Source organism: Oncorhynchus clarkii, chromosome 26 (genome assembly GCF_045791955.1).
Source record: "Oncorhynchus clarkii lewisi isolate Uvic-CL-2024 chromosome 26, UVic_Ocla_1.0, whole genome shotgun sequence".
In the NCBI taxonomy this organism is placed as follows: Eukaryota; Metazoa; Chordata; class Actinopteri; order Salmoniformes; family Salmonidae; genus Oncorhynchus; species Oncorhynchus clarkii.
In genome coordinates, this window is record NC_092172.1 from 733,980 (window position 1) to 753,002 (window position 19,023).

The 19,023-nt window shown below is 40.0% G+C and overlaps 1 protein-coding gene across 1 annotated transcript in view; it reads right to left on the reverse strand.

Moving 5' to 3' along the window:
* The window catches only part of LOC139385208 (synaptotagmin XIVa), a 127,561-nt gene that overhangs the window by 77,174 nt on the left and 31,364 nt on the right, over positions 1-19,023 (reverse strand). Inside the window, exon 2 of the mRNA XM_071130322.1 lies at positions 10,661-10,708. Coding sequence (XP_070986423.1) covers positions 10,661-10,708 — 48 coding nt within the window. The remainder of the gene's footprint in view (positions 1-10,660; positions 10,709-19,023) is intronic.

Here is a 19,023-nt window from a genome sequence, read left to right on the forward strand (position 1 = left end):
TGTGACCTGTATGCTCTAGTCGGCTGGCCCTCGCTACATATTTGTCGCCAGACCCACTGGCTCCAGGTCATCTACAAGTCCATGCTAGGTAAAGCTCCGCCTTATCTCAGTTCACTGGTCACGGTGGCAACACCCACCCGTAGCACACGCTCCAGCAGGTGTATCTCACTGATCATCCCTAAAGCCAACACCTCATTTGGCCGCCTTTGGTTCCAGTTCTCGCTGCCTGTGACTGGAACGAATTGCAAAAATCGCTGAAGTTGGAGACTTTTATCTCCCTCACCAACTTCAAACATCTGCTATCTGAGCAGCTAACCGATCGCTGCAGCTGTACATAGTCTATCGGTAAAGAGCCCACCCAATTTTACCTACCTCATCCCCATACTGTTTTTATTTATTTACTTTTCTGCTCTTTTGCACACCAATATCTCTACCTGTACATGACCATCTGATCATTTATCACTCCAGTGTTAATCTGCAAAATTGTAATTATTCGCCTACCTCCTCATGCCTTTTGCACACAGTGTATATAGACTCTCTATTTTTTCTACTGTGTTATTGACTTGTTAATTGTTTACTCCATGTGTAACTCTGTGTTGTCTGTTCACACTGCTATGCTTTATCTTGGCCAGGTCGCAGTTGCAAATGAGAACTTGTTCTCAACTAGCCTACCTGGTTAAATAAAGGTGAAATAAAAAAATAATTGACAATTAAAAAAATTCTCATCCATATCTAAGGTGGATGGCAATGGCACTGTTTTCTAAATTGAGTTCTTACTTCCTGTTTGTATTTCTTCTCAGGTTTTTGTCTGCCATATGAGTTCTGTTATACTCAGATACATAATACAGATGATACAGATACAAACAGTTTTAGAAACGTCAGAGTGTTTTCTATCCACCAGTAATAATACTATGCATATATTCCCATCTGGGAAAGAGTAGGAGACCGTTTACTCTGGGCACGCCTTTCATCCAAAAGTGAAAATGCTGCCCCCTAGCCTCAACAGGTTAGCCTATTTAGCTAGCACGATGCACAATGGATATCAGAAATTGGCTTCAACAAAGTACCCAAACAAAGGAGTGGAGCGCGATGAGCATCAAACCACTGAGGCTGCCGCCAAGCTCAGTTAGCTCCATGTGCAAAATCTACCCACCCTTCCACAAGCGCTGCCAAATTGGCTCCACAGCCGCCTCCACCTCTGACAGTTCCTGATGATCTATGAAAAAAGGAGCCAGCCCAAGTTAGCCTAGAATCGTACCTTAAATGCAGGTTTTCTGTCCAAAAATGTTCATTTAATAGCAACTAGTTCATAGGAAGAGAGTAGCTGGTATACTCTGTTACTGCAGATGCTCCATTTTGTTTCCCATGTCGAAAGATCTGTGTTGGGTGGGTCCAATGCTAACACAGACAATGCCTTCACCCAAGCTGGGTATTCTAACTGGAAGAATGCTATTGATAGTACCAAAGGATTTGCTAGGCACGCATCAAGCAAAGAGCATTTGCGAGCTGATTCAGGAAACTAGGCGTATGTCGCAAGTCACGACTTCACAGGAGCCATTTGAAAGTAAAAAAAGGTTTTTATCAAAATGCATTTTTTGGGGCGGAAATGTATTCTTGATCATGTGAACTAAATAGCTTCATTAAATAGTACCCGCAAAACACCAGTCTCAATGTCAACAGCGAAGAGGACACTCCGGGATGCTGGCCTTCTAGGCAGAGCAGCAAAGAAAAAGCCATATCTCAGAAAGGCCAATAAAAAGAAAAGATTACGATGTGCAAAAGAACACAGACACTGGACAGCGGAACTCTACCTAGAAGGCCAGCATCCCGGAGTCGCCTCTTCACTGTTGAAGTTGAGACTGGTGTTTTGCAGGTACTACTTAATGAAGCTGCCAGTTGAGGACTTGTGAGGCATCTGTTTCTCAAACTAGACAGAATGTACATGTCCTCTTGCTCAGTTGTGCACAGAGGCCTCCCACTCCTCTTTCTATTCTGGTTAGAGCCAGTTTGCGCTGTTCTGTGAAAGGAGTAGTACAAAGCGCTGTTCGAGATCTTCAGTTTCTTGGCAATTTCTCGCATGGAATAGCCTTCATTTATCAGAACAAGAATAGACGGTTGAGTTCAGAAGAAAGTTATTTGTTTCTGGTCATTTTGAGCCTGTAATCAAACTCACAAATGCTGATGCTCCGGGTACTCAACTAGTCTAAAGAAGGCTGGTTTTATTGCTTCTTTAAATCAGCAAAACAGTTTTCAGCTATGCTAACATAATTGCAAAAGGGTTTTCTAATGATCAATTAGCTTTTTAAAATTCTAAACTTGGATTAGCTAACACAACGTGCCATTGGAACACAGGAGTGGATGCTGCTGATATTGGTCCTCTGTCCGACTATGTAGATATTGCATTAAAAAATCTGCCGTTTCCAGCTACAATAGTCATTTACAACATTATTAACAATGTCTACACTGTATTCCTGATCAATTTGATGTTATTTTAATGGACAAAAAATGTGCTTTTCTTAAAAACGAGGACATTTCTATGTGACCCCAAACTTTTGACTGGTAGTGTATATATTTGATACAAGAGAGACTGGTTCACTTCACAAAATAGATGGCATCATGAGTGAGGAAAATGATGTGGATATATTGAAGCAACATCTCACGACATGTCAGGAAGTTAAAGCTTGGTCGCAAATGGGTCTTTCAAATGGACAATGACCCCAAGCATACTTCCAAAGTTGTGGCAAAATGGCTTAAGGATAACAAAGTCAAGGTATTGGAGTGGCCATCACAAAGCCCTGACCTCAATCCTTTAAAATATTTGTGGGCAGAACTGAAAAAGTGTGTGCGAGCAAGGAGGCCTACAAACCTGACTCAGTTACACCAGCTCTGTCAGGAGGAATGGGCCAAAATTCACCCAAATTATAGTGGGAAGCTTGTGGAAGGCTACCCGAAATGTTTGACCCAAGTTAAACAATTTAAAGGCAATGCTACCAAATACTAATTGATTGTATGTAGACTTCTGATGCACTGGGACTGTGATGAAAGAAATAAAAGCTGAAATAAATCACTCTATTATTATTCTGATATTTCACATTCTTAAAATAAAGTGGTGATCCTAACTGACCTAAGACAGGGACTTTTTACTAGGATTAATTGTCAGGAATTGTAAAACACTGAGTTTAAATGCATTTGGCTCAGGTGTATGTAAACTTTCGTCTTCAACTGTATTTCGGGGTCTGTGAGACACGGAAATTCTAAAAAAATCTATTTTAATTTCAAGCCAGCCTTGGAGAACACTAAGACCTCAATCGCTGCTTGACACTCACCATAACACTCACTGGCAGTCAACTCGGTAAAGATGGTCATCATGCCAAGATTCCGGTATCTGTTTCAGACTATTCCCCATCTTTATAGCAAAATCATTTTTTAAAGACCTGGATAGACATATATCTACTTTCATTTGGAATAAAAAGGATCTCACGGTTGCGTAAAGCGTTTTGGAGAGACAGAAAGGGGAGGGAGGGTCTTTCCCTAACCAATTTCCTCCATTATTTTTGGGCTGCTAATATTCACAAGATAACCTTTTGGGTCTCTACATTTTTAGAGGGGGAAGGACCGGTGTGGAAAATCACTCATGTCATAAATCATCCACAGTCTCCTTAGTCTGTGTCCCCCTACCATTGAGTAAGCAATACCACTCAAACAACCCAATTGTGAAAAGTTCACTCAGGATATGGTCTCAGTTTAGGATACACTTTGGAGACAGACAAGCTCTCTCATCCATGCATTTCATTTCCAACCCACTCTTCACACCCTCCCTCCTCATAAACACAGCCTTCCAGCTATGGTTTCAGAAAGGATTGAAGAATGTAAAATACCTTTTCCATGAGCGTGTATTTACCACCTTTGAATATCTAGTTAGAGACCACAGTATACCCCAGACACACTTCTTCTGTTATCTGCAGATTCGTTAACTTTACAATAAAGATTTTCCTCTCTTTCCCATCTCCACCCACCCACCAGCTGGCTTGATGAATGTCTGAACCTGGATCCTTATGTAAAAGGGACACATTTCTATGCTGTATGACATTATTCAGAATTTTGCCCTACTCTTGACCATGTAAAGTGTTCATGGGAGGAGAGTTTGGAAGCGAGATTTCCGATATCACCTGGCATTCTGCAATTGACAGGATACACTCATCCTCTATCTGAATTAGACATGGGTTACTACAGTTTAAAATATTTAATCGCCTACACTTTTGCAGGAGTAGACTTGCCAGATTGTATCCAGATACAGTGGGGCAAAAAAGTATTTAGTCAGCCATCAATTGTGCAAGTTCTCCCACTTAAAAAGATGAGAGAGGCATGTAATTTTCATCACAGGTACACTTCAACTATGACAGACAAAATTAGAAAAAAAATCCAGAAAAATCACATTGTAGGATTTTTTATTAATTTATTTGCAAATTATGGTGGAAAATAAGTATTTGGTCAATAACTGGCTAGGCCACTCCAGGAACTTGAAATGCTTCTTACGAAGCCACTCCTTCGTTGCCCGGGCGGTGTGTTTGGGATCATTGTCATGCTGAAAGACCAAGCCACGTTTCATCTTCAATGCCCTTGCTGATTTAAGGAGGTTTTCACTCAAAATCTCACGATACATGGACCCATTCATTCTTTCCTTTGTCTGTCATAGTTGAAGTGTCCCTATGATGAAAATTACAGGCCTCTCATCTTTTTAAGTGGGAGAACTTGCACAATTGGTGGCTGACTAAATACTTTTTTGCCCCACTGTATATGTTAAATAACCTGTCTGTAAACAACTGTTGGAAAAATGACTTGTGTCATGCACAAAGTAGATGTACTAATCAACTTGCCAAAACTATAGTTTGTTAACAAGAAATTTACGGAGTGGTTAAAATACGAGTTTTAATGACTCTAATCTAAGTGTATGTAAACTTCCGACTTCAACTGTATGTATATTTAGCAGAAAAGCCGTAAAAATGCAAAATATATGTGTCCTCTCGTGGATAGGTTAATAAAAAATATAAATAATTTTAAAAAAAACTTGATATCCTATGGACTCACCAACCATTTACTAGAGTTGCTCATTGAACCTCTGCTAGCAAGCTAGCTACATGCCAATGATTTGTTTAACATATCAACATGGGATGAATAGAATGTACGACTGGGTCAAAACATGAGAAGAGAACGGCAACCAGCCCATTTGGCTAGGAACCTCAGAATCCCAGAACTAATTACTGGCTTTTGCCTGAACTATTTTGTATGGTGGAAGGATGAAATAAAACAAAATGTACTCATTAAAATAAACTTTTTAATGAAAACATGTCGTTAATCTTTTTAATATGTTGGCAACCATTTTATAAGAGCAATAAGATCCTCGAACCCGCAAATTATGATGTGATAACTCCCTCCGAATGGCTGTTTTCCGGCCCTCGGCTTCGCATCGGGCATTAGAACAGCATCATTCCCAGGTTCTCATGCCTTATTGCTTAGTTCTTTGATGAAGCCAAATTAACTCAGTGATAAAGTCAGAATGTAGGCCTGTGTCCATTTGCTTTTCTCAATGGTGACTGTTTTTTTCATTAATGCTTATTCCTTCCTTTTTAACTCCGCTTGCCTCGCTTTATTCTGTTGGCATGGTAACAGTTGCCATCCGGAAGGTCAGAAAGCACCAATCATCTCCACGCAGACACCCACATACAGCAAGTACATAATCACTCTCATAGTGCCCCCACACTATATCCCACTCACCACGCACGCACACTGTCCCTGGCATCTCCCACATACAGACAAAACAAATGGTATAAAACAAACACCATTTCAATAACAGAAAAGCAGTTGGTTGTGTGTTATAATAAACAACACAAGCTTACAGAACCAGACCACACAAATAATAATACACGTCCTCCGGCACACACTTGTGAGCATACTCAGTGTCCAGTTGCGACTATTAACTTGGGTCTTTGAGTCATTACAGTGAACTGCATGAAAGATGGAGGAAGGCATTGCATTAGCATTAGCATTACATAGGACATTCTGTACTGTCCTTGATTTAACAATGTCTGCTGGAAATGAGCTTTGTCAGACTAGACAAACTGCAACAAGTAAAAGAGTTGGGCACGCTTTGCAAGATCTCATGTATTTTCATCTCTCACTGAAACACTGTAGAGACTTTTTTTGTTTACAAGTAAACATTAGGTACGATTGATGCATGCGCATCATTGCAACAAAAAGTTATTTAGCAGGATGGCTAATGATGGTGTCGGTATCTTGACAAACTTCACAGTGAGTGAGTGACGACCATGAAAACACGCAAGACTGTTGGCTATAGCTATGTTTAACAACTATATTATTCTTCTGGCTTTATCTAGCTCTATGTGATGTTTTACCTTGCCTCGTTGGCTTGCTAACTTGCTAGGTAATCAAATCCTCCGACGACACCTTTGATGTTGTAGATGACAACCATCTGATTACTTGTGTTAATTTTTTGTACTTGCATGAGCTGCATTTGAAGTCAGAGCATTGTAAACAATAAACAAATTAGTTTCTGATTCGGAACTGGGCACGCAACTTTTCATGATGCGGCCAGGATAGGGTCTATAGGATGAGGGTCCACAAAGACCATTTTAACAGATGGTGTTTGTTTTCAAGCTTTCAATGCCCTTTTGAGTAAATAAATAGTTGATCCTGGAGTTGTGAGATAGAAGTAAGAATTTAATTATAACTGACTAAGTAGAGGCAGTGGCGATTTTAGCATGTACATCTTGGTGGGGCAAAATAATAATAATGTGGGATGCATGCCAGGAAAGCCACTATACAACACAACACTAAACAATACATTAATTGCACTATAACGGTGACCACAAACTGTTAGGACCTACATAAAGCTGTCGCAAAAGCAGAGTACCAACACCTTACCACTGCTACACCTGGCTATCAGCGGAGAGTTGTCTGGCATCGAAACAGTTCATTCAGTCTCATTACTACCTTTTAAAAAAACATATCTGATATGGCTGACTTGCTTAAACAAACGTAGTTTCTACTGACAATTGAGATGTACAAACTATGGCATAAGGAGATGAAAAGCGGATAAGAGGCAATCCGTAATTTCGATGAAGATATTAATGAGCGAGCTAGGACGAACGTAGTCAATATAACTATTTGTTCAGCACTTTTGAAATGTACAGCAACAGAATTCAGAACATGGGCCGTTCTTACAGTGTTCTCCCTGTACACCAAGTCAAAACCGTAGGATAAAGGGGGCATATAAGCAGACAATGAAAGCTCTTACAATATTTGATGATTACATTTCTCAAAAACAGGTTATAGGCTACATGTGCACCACCAAGTCAGAACAGTAGGCGAAATTAAGAGGTGAAAATAGATACAATTATTAGGTTGAGACACATGGGCTTCTAACAGCTTGCTACACAACATACACTTATGTATACTGTAGCTAAGAAAGTAATACTATCTCCCTGGCATATTAAATAATTTATGCAGCAGCGTACAATACATTTTTGGAATCACCTTGTTGTGCTGTGCTCACTCGAACAGGAAGGTGTCGTGGAGGTCCTTCGTGGGATAATTTTGTCATCAAAGTCTGCCAATCTCTGGATTTATATGGTGCTTCAAGACACGCTGGGAACTCGAAGGAAAAAAAAATTCAATCATGATGACGTCAGTGATCTTCAGGTTGTAGCTCTAGAAAGAGGCCCGAGTTCCAAATTTACAATTCCGAGTTGGATCAAAGTTCAACACGTATTTTCCCAGTGGTAGTTCATTTTTTCCCAGTTGTCTTGAGCTTACCAAAGTCAGATTTTGCATGTCCGAGTTAACAGTTGTTTTGAGCGCAGCACAAGTCATCCTTCATTGACAGCATGACCAATGTTGAATGTTTCATTTTAAACTAGGAAAAGAGACCCTAAATCTTAGACTTGGGACCCCACAGCCACTCCACGGAATAGCATGCTAATGATTGCATTGCAATGCTTGCAGTTAGCCACACTGATTCCTTCCAAACCACTCATTGTTGAATTTGTGATTTCAACTTGTTGTGTAATGTTTATGTCCCAAGGACCATGAACACTGATACGTTTTATCTATAATTTCTTTTCATTATTTATTTTCATTTGACAAGGATTAAAAAGGACTTGCCAGGACATTGTCAACTTGATTCATGATGATGACTGCTAGCTAAGATATTGAAAGTATGATGTTGATTAGTCCAATCAAAGCTACTGTAGATATAATGTGATTTTACATCATTTTATCTGTCGCCAATGACCTTGAGCCTTCTTGGATGGGCACTTCTAATGTAACTCTATGGCAGCACCCAAGGGGCTTGAATTTTGTAGCTCTACCCTTGGCGGTCACGTAGTGTCCCCATGAGTGACAGAACACAGCCAATCATGGGGCAACGCTCCGTATTTTCTGCTGGCTTGCCCCACCACCACAGAAAGCACTGAGCTAGGCTGAAACACCTGCATTTTGGAGCTGCCTTACTCAAGAAAACAAAAAAGAGACCATGTTTGTATGTGACTTTATTAACTCAATGATATATATATTTTTACATTGTTTGCAAACTGATGTGACATGTATTAATGCCAAATAACATGCAAAACAGGAAAGCCCCCCCCCAAAAAAATCAAAAAATGTGGTTTGCACGACCTGCCCTGCACGACTGAGTAGACAGCTATTTAGAAACTGCATAGGAATCTTATCAATCACCTTCAAAACTGCCAGATGAGACTGAGCAAAGCAAAAACATTTGATGTGTGTACAGGTTTACATGTTTTTACTTCTTTAACCTTTATTTAACTAGGCAAGCCATTTAAGAACAAATTCTTATTTACAATGACGGCCTACCCCAGCCAAACCATAACCCGGACGATGCTGGGCTAATTGTGCGCCGCCCTATGGGACTCCCAATCACGTCCGGTTGTGATACATCTTGGAATCGAACCAGTGACGCCTCTAGCGCTGAGATTCAGTGCCTTAGACTGCTGCGCCACTCGAGTGCCACATGTGCTACATACAGTACTCCACCTATCAGACCATATTGGGTGTGAACTGCTGTATGGGACTCCAGCTCTTTTCTGCATCATGGAAAAAAATCAATTGGGTATGTTCTAACACACTCAGACAACAGGGTCAATGCAACTGACATGAGCTAGCATCAGGAGCATCAAAGCGCCTGCTGCTATGCTAACTACTGTATTTCAGCATCGCTAGGGTGGACTTATGTTTTTTAAATATTTGTTAACAGTCCAATTGTCAATCTTTTAATGCCTTTAGTTGATGCAACAAGTCAGACATATGGGACGTAGAACAATAGGGAACGTAGATCAAGTTTTAAGATGGCAGTCTTGTGTGGTTAACACCACAACAGGGCTTTTTTTTTATATAATCATGCCAACTAACACTCTAGACCAGGGGTCTCCAACAGGTTGATCCCAAGCTACCAGTAGCTCACAGCCCACCTATGAGTAGCTCGCCATACAATTATGGAAGTACATACATTTTCCAAGTGTTCCACTGCAAACTGTCATAAACAAATCTCACAAATGTCAGACACTGCAACCTCCCAGCTTATATCCAATCAAAGCATCATTGATATTATCCCACACCTAGTTAGCCACAATTGGCTTAAAAAGCCAGACGTAACACAATATACAGTATGCCAATTAATTTACAGCAATATTGCTATCACTTTGTGTAGGCAGTTAGCAATGCTAAAGATAACCATCTTGTGGGCATACAGGCTTTGCCCAAAACATTATCTTTCTATTAAATGTTAACAGCAAATTAGGCCTACCTGACAGAATGATAGCATGATTATTTGTATCAATCTGGTGGGCCTTTGTTTCGCAAACTCTGCCATTACATGTGCAGTACAGAAACATCACTAGCCAAGCACATCCCATTCTCCCTAGGTGCACAATTGAATTAAAGAGAAATTACCCATGAAAAAAATCTGTTTTTTCAGACCTAAACATTTTTATTTTGCTGTGATTTAAGCATTGACATGGACTCAGAACATCCAATTGTATTAATTCTATATAAATAATTGTAATTTTGAAAGTGAAAACGAACAAAAAAATCTGAACCCAGGAAAACTAAGACAGATTAAAAATTAAAAACGATTTTATAGGGCCCCCTGGAGTTGTTTATTAAGAATGTGCCTATTTGAAAGCAGAAAATGTGGAGCTTGCAACGTTTAATTTGTTTAAAAGTACTTGTTGCAGTAGCTGTCATGCTAGAAAAGGTTGTTGACCCCTGTTCTAGGCCCATTGTTACACCATATGTGATGTTTAGGAGGCTTATTTATTTCCTGGTTAACCCCAACCTCTCACCTCAAACCACTAAAACCTTCTCTCTTCATTATCTTCTAAAACAAAACAAAAACAAACAAAAAACCAGGGCGAGGAGGCCGAACACACACAGGACAGGCACAAGGAAACACCAAGTTTTTCTTGGTAAAGCAAAACAAATAGAACCAGACAAATGGACCATAAAAGAAGGCAATAAACAGTGAAACAGGTGGATTTTCGACATCGACAACATGACCAGACATTATACAGTGATTCATGGGAATGGTTGTGGTACAGGGAGGTGAGGTGGGGAGTGCTCCTACCTTTTCTGATGCAGATGAGCTCATGTACTCCGCAGTTGCGCTCACCACCTGGAAAGACAATGCATTTTAAATGGCCTGTAACGCATAATGGAAGACAAACAAATAATAACCATACATGGATATACAATAAAAACAACAGGGTAGGTAGGAGTCAATGACACAGACATGCTGACAAAAATCTGGATTTCACAAGAAGAGAGGGAATACACAAGACAACAGAAATGCGGTCAAACACGCATATGGAACTTCTATATCTGTTGTGATTCCACATGACTAAACAATATTGACAATAATGTGTGGCATTTTAGGAAATGTGTACACTTTCAGACCTTCATTTGCAATTTCAGAATCCAAAGGAAAGCCTGGGCCCTATGCATGGTATCTTGAACATGCACACGTTATATGATTAAATATGAACACATTTATAGTTACAGTAAACTCAATGTTTCCATGGATATGTTACAAATTAAGGTTAAATGTTATATTAGTGTGTAACATAGCCTTAACTTTAGGCTACTAACTGTATTACAAAAGTAATATTGAATTTTGTCTGGTTGATAATGCAACCAAATATCAACATTTAAAGAAGATGTACTGTATCTACTGCTTGGAGAGTTCCATCTGGGTCAATCCCATTCTTTAACTTACATCTTTTGTTGAGTTGGAGACGTGAATCCAACATGTCATTGTTAACTTAATAGGCTATTTCTTGTATTTCAAAAGTGATATTGAATTGTGTTTGGTTGTCAATGCAAGCAGAAGATACATTTCCTTGATATTGATATTTAGTTGCGTTGACAACCAAACATAATTCAATATCACTAATTACACTGCTCAAAAAAACAAAGGGAACACTTAAACAACACAATGTAACTCCAAGTCAATCACACTTCTGTGAAATCAAACTGTCCACTTAGGAAGCAACACTGATTGACAATAAATTTCACATGCTGTTGTGCAAAAACAAGACTCCATGAGGGTGGTATGAGGCCCTGACGTCCACAGGTGGGGGGGGGGGGGGGGGGGTTGTGCTTATAGGCCAACACCGTGCAGGACATTTGGCATTTGCCAGAGAACACCAAGATCGGCAAATTCCCCACTGGCGCCCTGTGCTCTTCACAGATGAAAACAGGTTCACACTGAGCATGTGACAGACGTGACAGAGTCTGGAGACGACGTGGAGTACGTTCTTCTGCCTGCAACATCCTCCAACATGACCGGTTTGGCGGTGGGTCAGTCATGGTGTGGGGTGGCATTTCTTTGGGGGGCCTCCATGTGCTCGCCAGAGGTAGCCTGACTGCCATTAGGTACCGAGATGAGATCCTCAGACCCCTTGTGAGACCATATGCTGGTGCGGTTGGCCCTGGGTTCCTCCTAATGCAAGACAATGCTAGACCTCATGTGGCTGGAGTGTGTCAGCAGTTCCTGCAAGAGGAAGGCATTGATGCTATGGACTGGCCCGCCCGTTCCCCAGACCTGAATCAAATTGAGCACATCTGGGACATCATGTCTCGCTCCATCCACCAACGCCACGTTGCACCGCAGACTGTCCAGGAGTTGGCGGATGCTTTAGTCCAGTACTTATTTTCCACCATAATTTGCAAATAAATTCATAAAAAATCCTACAATGTGATTTTCTGGATTTTTTTTCTCATTTTGTCTGTCATAGTTGAAGTGTACCTATGATGAAAATTACAGGCCTCTTCTCATCTTTTTAAGTAGGAGAACTTGCACAATTGATGGTTGACTAAATACTGTATTTACAGCACAGATTACATGTCACAATACGTTGACAAATTACATTGAAATAACATTGATTCAACCAGTTGGTGACCAGTGGGAAGCCTCCTTAGTCATAAGAGTCAAACATATAATTTGACAGATAGAGACCTCAAGAGCTGTCCCAACCAGTTAAGCATCACCAGCAGGTGCAATGATTATAGAAAAAGGCAGCGAGTCAGTGGTTCCTGCGCCATAGACTGTCATTTTCTTTTGAGTTGATTTTTTTTGTTCTTGATATATCTGTATGATAATCTAGACATGGCCTACATGCAACAGTATCTCTTGCACTTTTGACAATTTTTACATGAGGCCTAACTCACATGAAAGGCCTATGCCTAAATACTTATAACCACTACTGTCGGCAAATTAATAATAAAATATATTTTTCTTTTGATTATTTCATTAAAATACAGTACAGTGGCGTGCGAAAGTATTAACCTCCCTTGGCATTTTTCCTATTTTGTTGCCTTACAACCTGGAATTAAAATAGATTTTTGGGTGGTTTGTATCAATTGATTTACACAACACTTCGAAGATCCAAATATTTTTAATTGAGAAAATAACAAGAAATAAGTCAAAAAACGCACAAACTTGAGCGTGCATAACTATTCCCCCCCCCAAGTCAATAATTTGTAGAGCCACCTTTAGCAGCAATTACAGCTGCCAGTCTCTTGGGGTATGTCTCTATGAACTTGAAACATCTAGCCACTGGAATTTTTGCCCATTCTTCAAGGCAAAACTGCTCCAGCTCCTTCAAGTTCGATGGGTACCGCTGGGGAACAGCAATCTTTAAGTAATACCACAAATTCTCGAAAGGTTGAAGATGGGCTTTGACTAGGCCATTCCAAGACATTTAAATGTTTCCCTTAAATCACTCGAGTGTTGCTTTAGCAGTATGCTTAGGGTCATTGTCCTGCTGGAAGGTGAACCTCCGTCCCAGTCTCAAATCTCTAGAAAACTGAAACAGGTTTCCATCAAGAATTTCCCTGTATTAGCGCCATCCATCATTCCTTCAATTCTGACCAGTTTTCCAGTCCCTGCCGATGAAAAACATCCCCAGAGCATGATGCTGCCACCACCATGATACACTGTGTGGATGGTGTTCTCGGAGTGATGAGAGGTGTTGGGTTTGCGCCAGCCATAGCGTTTTCTTGATGGCCAAAAAGCTCAATTTTAGTCTCAACTGACCAGAATACCTTCTTCCATATGTTTGGGGAGACTCCCACATGCCTTTGGAGAACACCAAATGGGTTTGCTTATTTTTTTCTTTAAGCAATGGCTTTTTTCTGGACACTCTTCCGTAAAGCCCAGCTCTGTGGCGTGTACGGCTTAAAGAGGTCCTCTCTTGGCAAGTTTGTTGTGGCGCCATATTCTTAAAAAAAAAATTATAATGGATTTAAAAATGGTGCTCCGTGGGATGTTCAAAGTTTCTGATATTTTTTTATAACCCAACCCTTATCTGTACTTCTCCAGAACTTTGTCCCTGACCTGTTTGGAGAGCTCCTTGGTCTTCATGGTGCCGCTTGCTTGGTGGTGTTGCAGACTCTGGGGCTTTTCAGAACAGTTTTATATATACTGAGATTATGTGACAGATCATGTGACACTTAAATAAAGTCCACCTGTGTACAATCTAACTAATTATGTTACTTCTGAAGGTAATTGGTTGCACCAGATATTATTTAGAGGCTTCATAGCAATGGGGGTGAAAACATATGCACACACCATTTTTCAGTTTTATTTACTTAAGTTATTTTTTTCACTTCACCAATTTGGACTATTTTGTGTATGTCCATTACATGAAATTGAAATAAAAATCTATTTAAATTACAGGTTGTAATGCAACAAAATTGGAAAAACGCCAAGGGGGATGAAAACTTTTGCAAGGCACCGTACATCATGTTATTTCAAGTTATCCCTTTGGAGCGCAATATCACGTTGTTAAAAAAGATGCCTAAATTGGGCATGCCTATAAGTTGGGCAATTGACAGCATTTAAAGCATATGCGTTCAGTGATTAATGATACATTTAAAATATTTTATGCAATATTATCATCAAGTTATTTGATGCCTACTGTGCCAGAAGCTATTTAGAGAGTTGTTGAACGGGAGTGACGTGTGTGTTAATATAACGCAGGGTTTCCCCAAACGTGGTCCTCGGAACCCCCATGGGGTGCACGTTTTGTTTTTTTGCCCTAGCACTACACAACTGATTCAAATAATGAAATAATCAAACGTGCAATCTTGGGGTTTCGAGGACCGAGTTTGGGAAACACTGATATAACGGTAATAAAAATTCCGCTTTTAACAACAATTCAGTACCATATGCCTGTCATGCTATTTAAAATACCAGAATTTGAACGAAAAATGATTATGAATGCCAACATATTAGGCATGTGATAGCAAAATTTCTGGAAATTTGTTTCAAAACTGGAAAAAAAATATCTGTGAACAAAAGCATGAGATGAGCCTCCAGAGGTCTGTGCCCCTGGGTCTGGCCCAGCATAGCAGCTGGCCTCATCGTGATTGGTTATTGCCCATCATTTGCAACCATGACAATGAGTGTCATCAATATCTTTCCTTTGTGGTACCTTAAACTGTTGTGATTACCAGCTAAGAAACTTTTATGAGTTGATTTTACTCCTGGCTCAAGAGTTTTTGTCTGGGCAGTGTCTTGACATCATCATAAAACCTACTCTGAGCTGGGAGTGTTTTTTGTCTTAAAACAGGTATTAACATGATTCCTAGGATCTTTTCTGAGATGCTTTGTGGATACAGGCCCAGGATTGCAAAACTACCATATTTTTTTATACTTTCAGCACAAAGCAATTATGAAACACAGTTGAAGTAAGAAGGTTACATACACTTAGGTTGGAGTCATTAAAACTTGTATTTCAACCACTCCACACATTTCTTGTTAACAAATTATAGTTTTGGCAAGTCAGTTAGGACATCTACTTTGTGCAAGATACAAGTAATTTTTCCAACAATTGTTTACAGACAGATTATTTCACTAATAATTCACTGTATCACAATTCCAGTGGGTCAGAAGTTTACATACACTAAGTTGACTGTGCCTTTAAACAGCTTTGAATTTTTTTAAATTTATGTCATGGCTTTAGAAGCTTCTGATAGGCTAATTGACATCATTTGAGGTGTACCTGTGGATGTATTTCAAGGCCTACCTTCAAAACCAGAGCCTCTTTGCTTGACATCATTGGAAAACAAAAGAAATCAACCAAGACCTCAGAAAAAAAATTGTAGATCTCCACAAGTCTGGTTCATCCTTGGGAGTAATTTCCAAACGCCTGGCTTAAGGACTTAAGAATGGCTTAAGGTCAACAAAGTCAAGGTATTGGAGTGGCCATCACAAAGCCCTGACCTCAATCCCTTAAAAGATTTGTGGGCAGAACTGAAATAGCGTGTGTGAGCGAGGTCTACAAACCTGACTCAGTTACAACAGCTCTGTCAGGAGGAATGGGCCAACATTTACTCAACTTATTGTGGGAAGCTTGTGGAAGGCTACCCAAAATGTTTGACCCAAGTTAAACAATTTAAAGGCTATGTTACCAAATACATATTGAGTGCATGTAAACTTTTGTCATGTCGGGGAGAATCTAATCATTCAGAGATCAATAGACCTAAAGAAACCATACTTCATGACAAAGAACTTAAATACAGTGCATTTGGAAAATATTCATACACCTTGAAAATTCCACATTTTATTACATTCCAGTCTTATTCTAAAACGTATTTAAAAATAAAAAAAAATATCAATCTACACACAATACCCCATATTGACGAAGTCAAAACAGGTTGACATTTTTGAAAATGTATTAATAAAAAAAAACGAAATACCTTTTTTTCATAAGTATTAAGACACTTTACTATGAGACTCGAAATTGAGCTCAGGTACATCCTGTTTCCATTGATCATCCTTGACATGTTTCTACAACATCATTGGAGTATACCTGTGGTAAATTCAATTGATTGGACATCATTTGGAAAGGCACACACCTGTCTATATAAGGTCCCACAGTTGAATGTGCATAACAGAGCACCAAGCCATGAGGTCAAAGGAATTGGGGAAGAGGAAGGGTACCAAAACATTTCTGCAGCATTGATGGTCCCCAAGAACACAGTGTTCTCCATCATTCTTAAATGGAAGAAGTTTGGAACCATCAACACTCTTCCTAGACCTGGCCGCCTGGCCAAACTGACCAATTGGGGGATAAGGGCCTGGTCAGGGAGGTGACCAAGAGCCCAATGGTCACTCTGACAGAGCTCCAGAGTTATTCTGTGGAGATTGGAGAAACTTCCAGAAGGACAACCATTGAGTGGCCAGATGGAAGCCACTCCTAAGTAAAAGGCACATGACAGCCCACATGGAGTTTGCCAAAAGGCACCTATAGACTCTTAGGCCATGAAGAACAAGATTCTCTGGTGTGATGAAACCAAGATTGAACTCTTTGGCCTGAATGCCAAGCGTCACATCTGGAGGAAACCTGGCACCATCCCTATTGTGAAGCATGGTGGTGGGATTGGGAGACTAATCAGGATTGAGGGAAAGATGAACGGAGCAAAGTACAGAAAGATCCTTGATATAAACCTGCTCCAGACACTTAGGACCTCAGACTGGGGGCGAAGGTTCACACCATCCAACAGGGCAATGGCCCAAAGCACACAACCAAGACAACGCAGGAGTGGCTTTGGGACAAGTCTCTGAATGTCCCCGAGTGGCCCAGCCAGAGCCCGGACTTGAACCCGATCGAACATCTCTGGAGAGACCTGAAAATAGCTCCCCAGCAACGCTCCACATAAAACCTGACAGAGCTTGAGAGGATCTGCAGAGAAGAATGTGAGAAACTCACCAAATACAGGTGTGCCAAGGTTGTAGCGTCATACCCAAGAAGACTCTAAGCTGTAATCGCTGCCAAAGGTGCTTTATCAAAGTAATGAGTAAAGGGTCTGAATACTTATGTAAGTGTGACATTTACGAGGGTATTTTTTTATATATGAAAAATGTCTAAAAACCCGTTTTTGCTTTGTCATTATGGGGAATTGTCTGTAGATTGACGAGGGGGGGGGGGGGGGGACGATTTAATCCATTTAAGAATAAGGCTGTAACGTAACACTTTCAGAAGGCACTGTATGTCCTCTACCATCCTCTACTGTAATTTAATTTCTACGGTAAACTAGTTTAAATTAAATAGACAGAGAACAGAACTACCGCAACGTTACTTTTGTACCTGCTGGTGGGGCGGGAGTAACACAGCCTTGGGACAGAAGTAAAAGCTAGTGAAAAGTGCACACTATCTGTCTTACCTTCATGTTTGAGGTTTGTAATGCGTGTCATTTTCAACAAATATACTATCAGACATAATTTCATGTTTGTGTCGATTTGAATAATTAATGCTATAGGTTAGAAATTTAAATGAACCATAATTTTCTCATCTCACTTTAATTGGAATGTAGTAGATGTTTTTCACCATTTTCAATGACTATTCATGCTTAGCCTTACCAATTAGGTGCACTTCAACTGTCCTTGTCATGCATGCTCCTTGTGTTTTTATTCTCTTCACAAATGGCAAACTCATCATGCTTATCACATTTCCATGGCTTGACACAAGGTAATTGCACCCCAGAATAATAAAGATATATATTTTTAACCACTAACCTGGCAATAGAAGCTTATGTGAGAAGCTGATCCATCAAGTCAATGAAAGTATAATTCCAATAATTCCATAATTTTAAAACATGAAATCATTTCTTGATATTTTGCTAACATTCTAAAATAAATATGAACTAGAGGAGTTCTGGCCTGTTCTTAAGAATTTTTTGAAATGTTATTCCAGGTAATCAGTTTGCATTGTGTTACTTTCATCCTACCCGTCTCCCCTGAAACTTCTCCCAGGCTAACCCCCGAGACTAGCTAGCATGATAGGGTTTCCGTTAGGGTGGACGCTAGGCCAATTGTGTGCCGCCCTATGGGACTCCCAATCACGGCTGGATGCGATACAGCCTGGAATCGAACCAGGGACTGTAGTGATGCCTCTTGCACTGAGATGCAGCGCCTTAGACAACTGTGCCACTTGGGAGCCATGACCAATATATATTGTCCTGCTAATTGCCCATCCTAGAAATGTTGTTTGCAGAATTCAGTCTGCTAAACTGGTGAAAAACAGGGTTAATAATATAATGTTAGATTATTTTAGAGGCTTTTATAAAATTCTAAATTAAAAAAAAAAAAAAAATCTAAATTATTAATAATAACAATAGCTTTCTTCTAAAAAATAATGCTATTTTGGAGATTATTTTGTTTTCAAAGTGAGCAAGAAAAAGGCCATTCTTGAACATGGGGTGAGACATTGTTACTAATTTGTAAATAAAGCCAGTTTGTTATTTAGAATGATTTATTTCTGTTTTTAGAGGGAAATAAATCAAAAGCCTACCATCACCTAATGGGTCTCCCTGTCGCAGCCGGCACGGTATTGAACCAGCATCTGTACCAACACAATTTGCACTGTGATGCAGTGTCTTAGACCGCTGTGACTCTCAGGCACTGTACAACGTGACCGGTCGGGA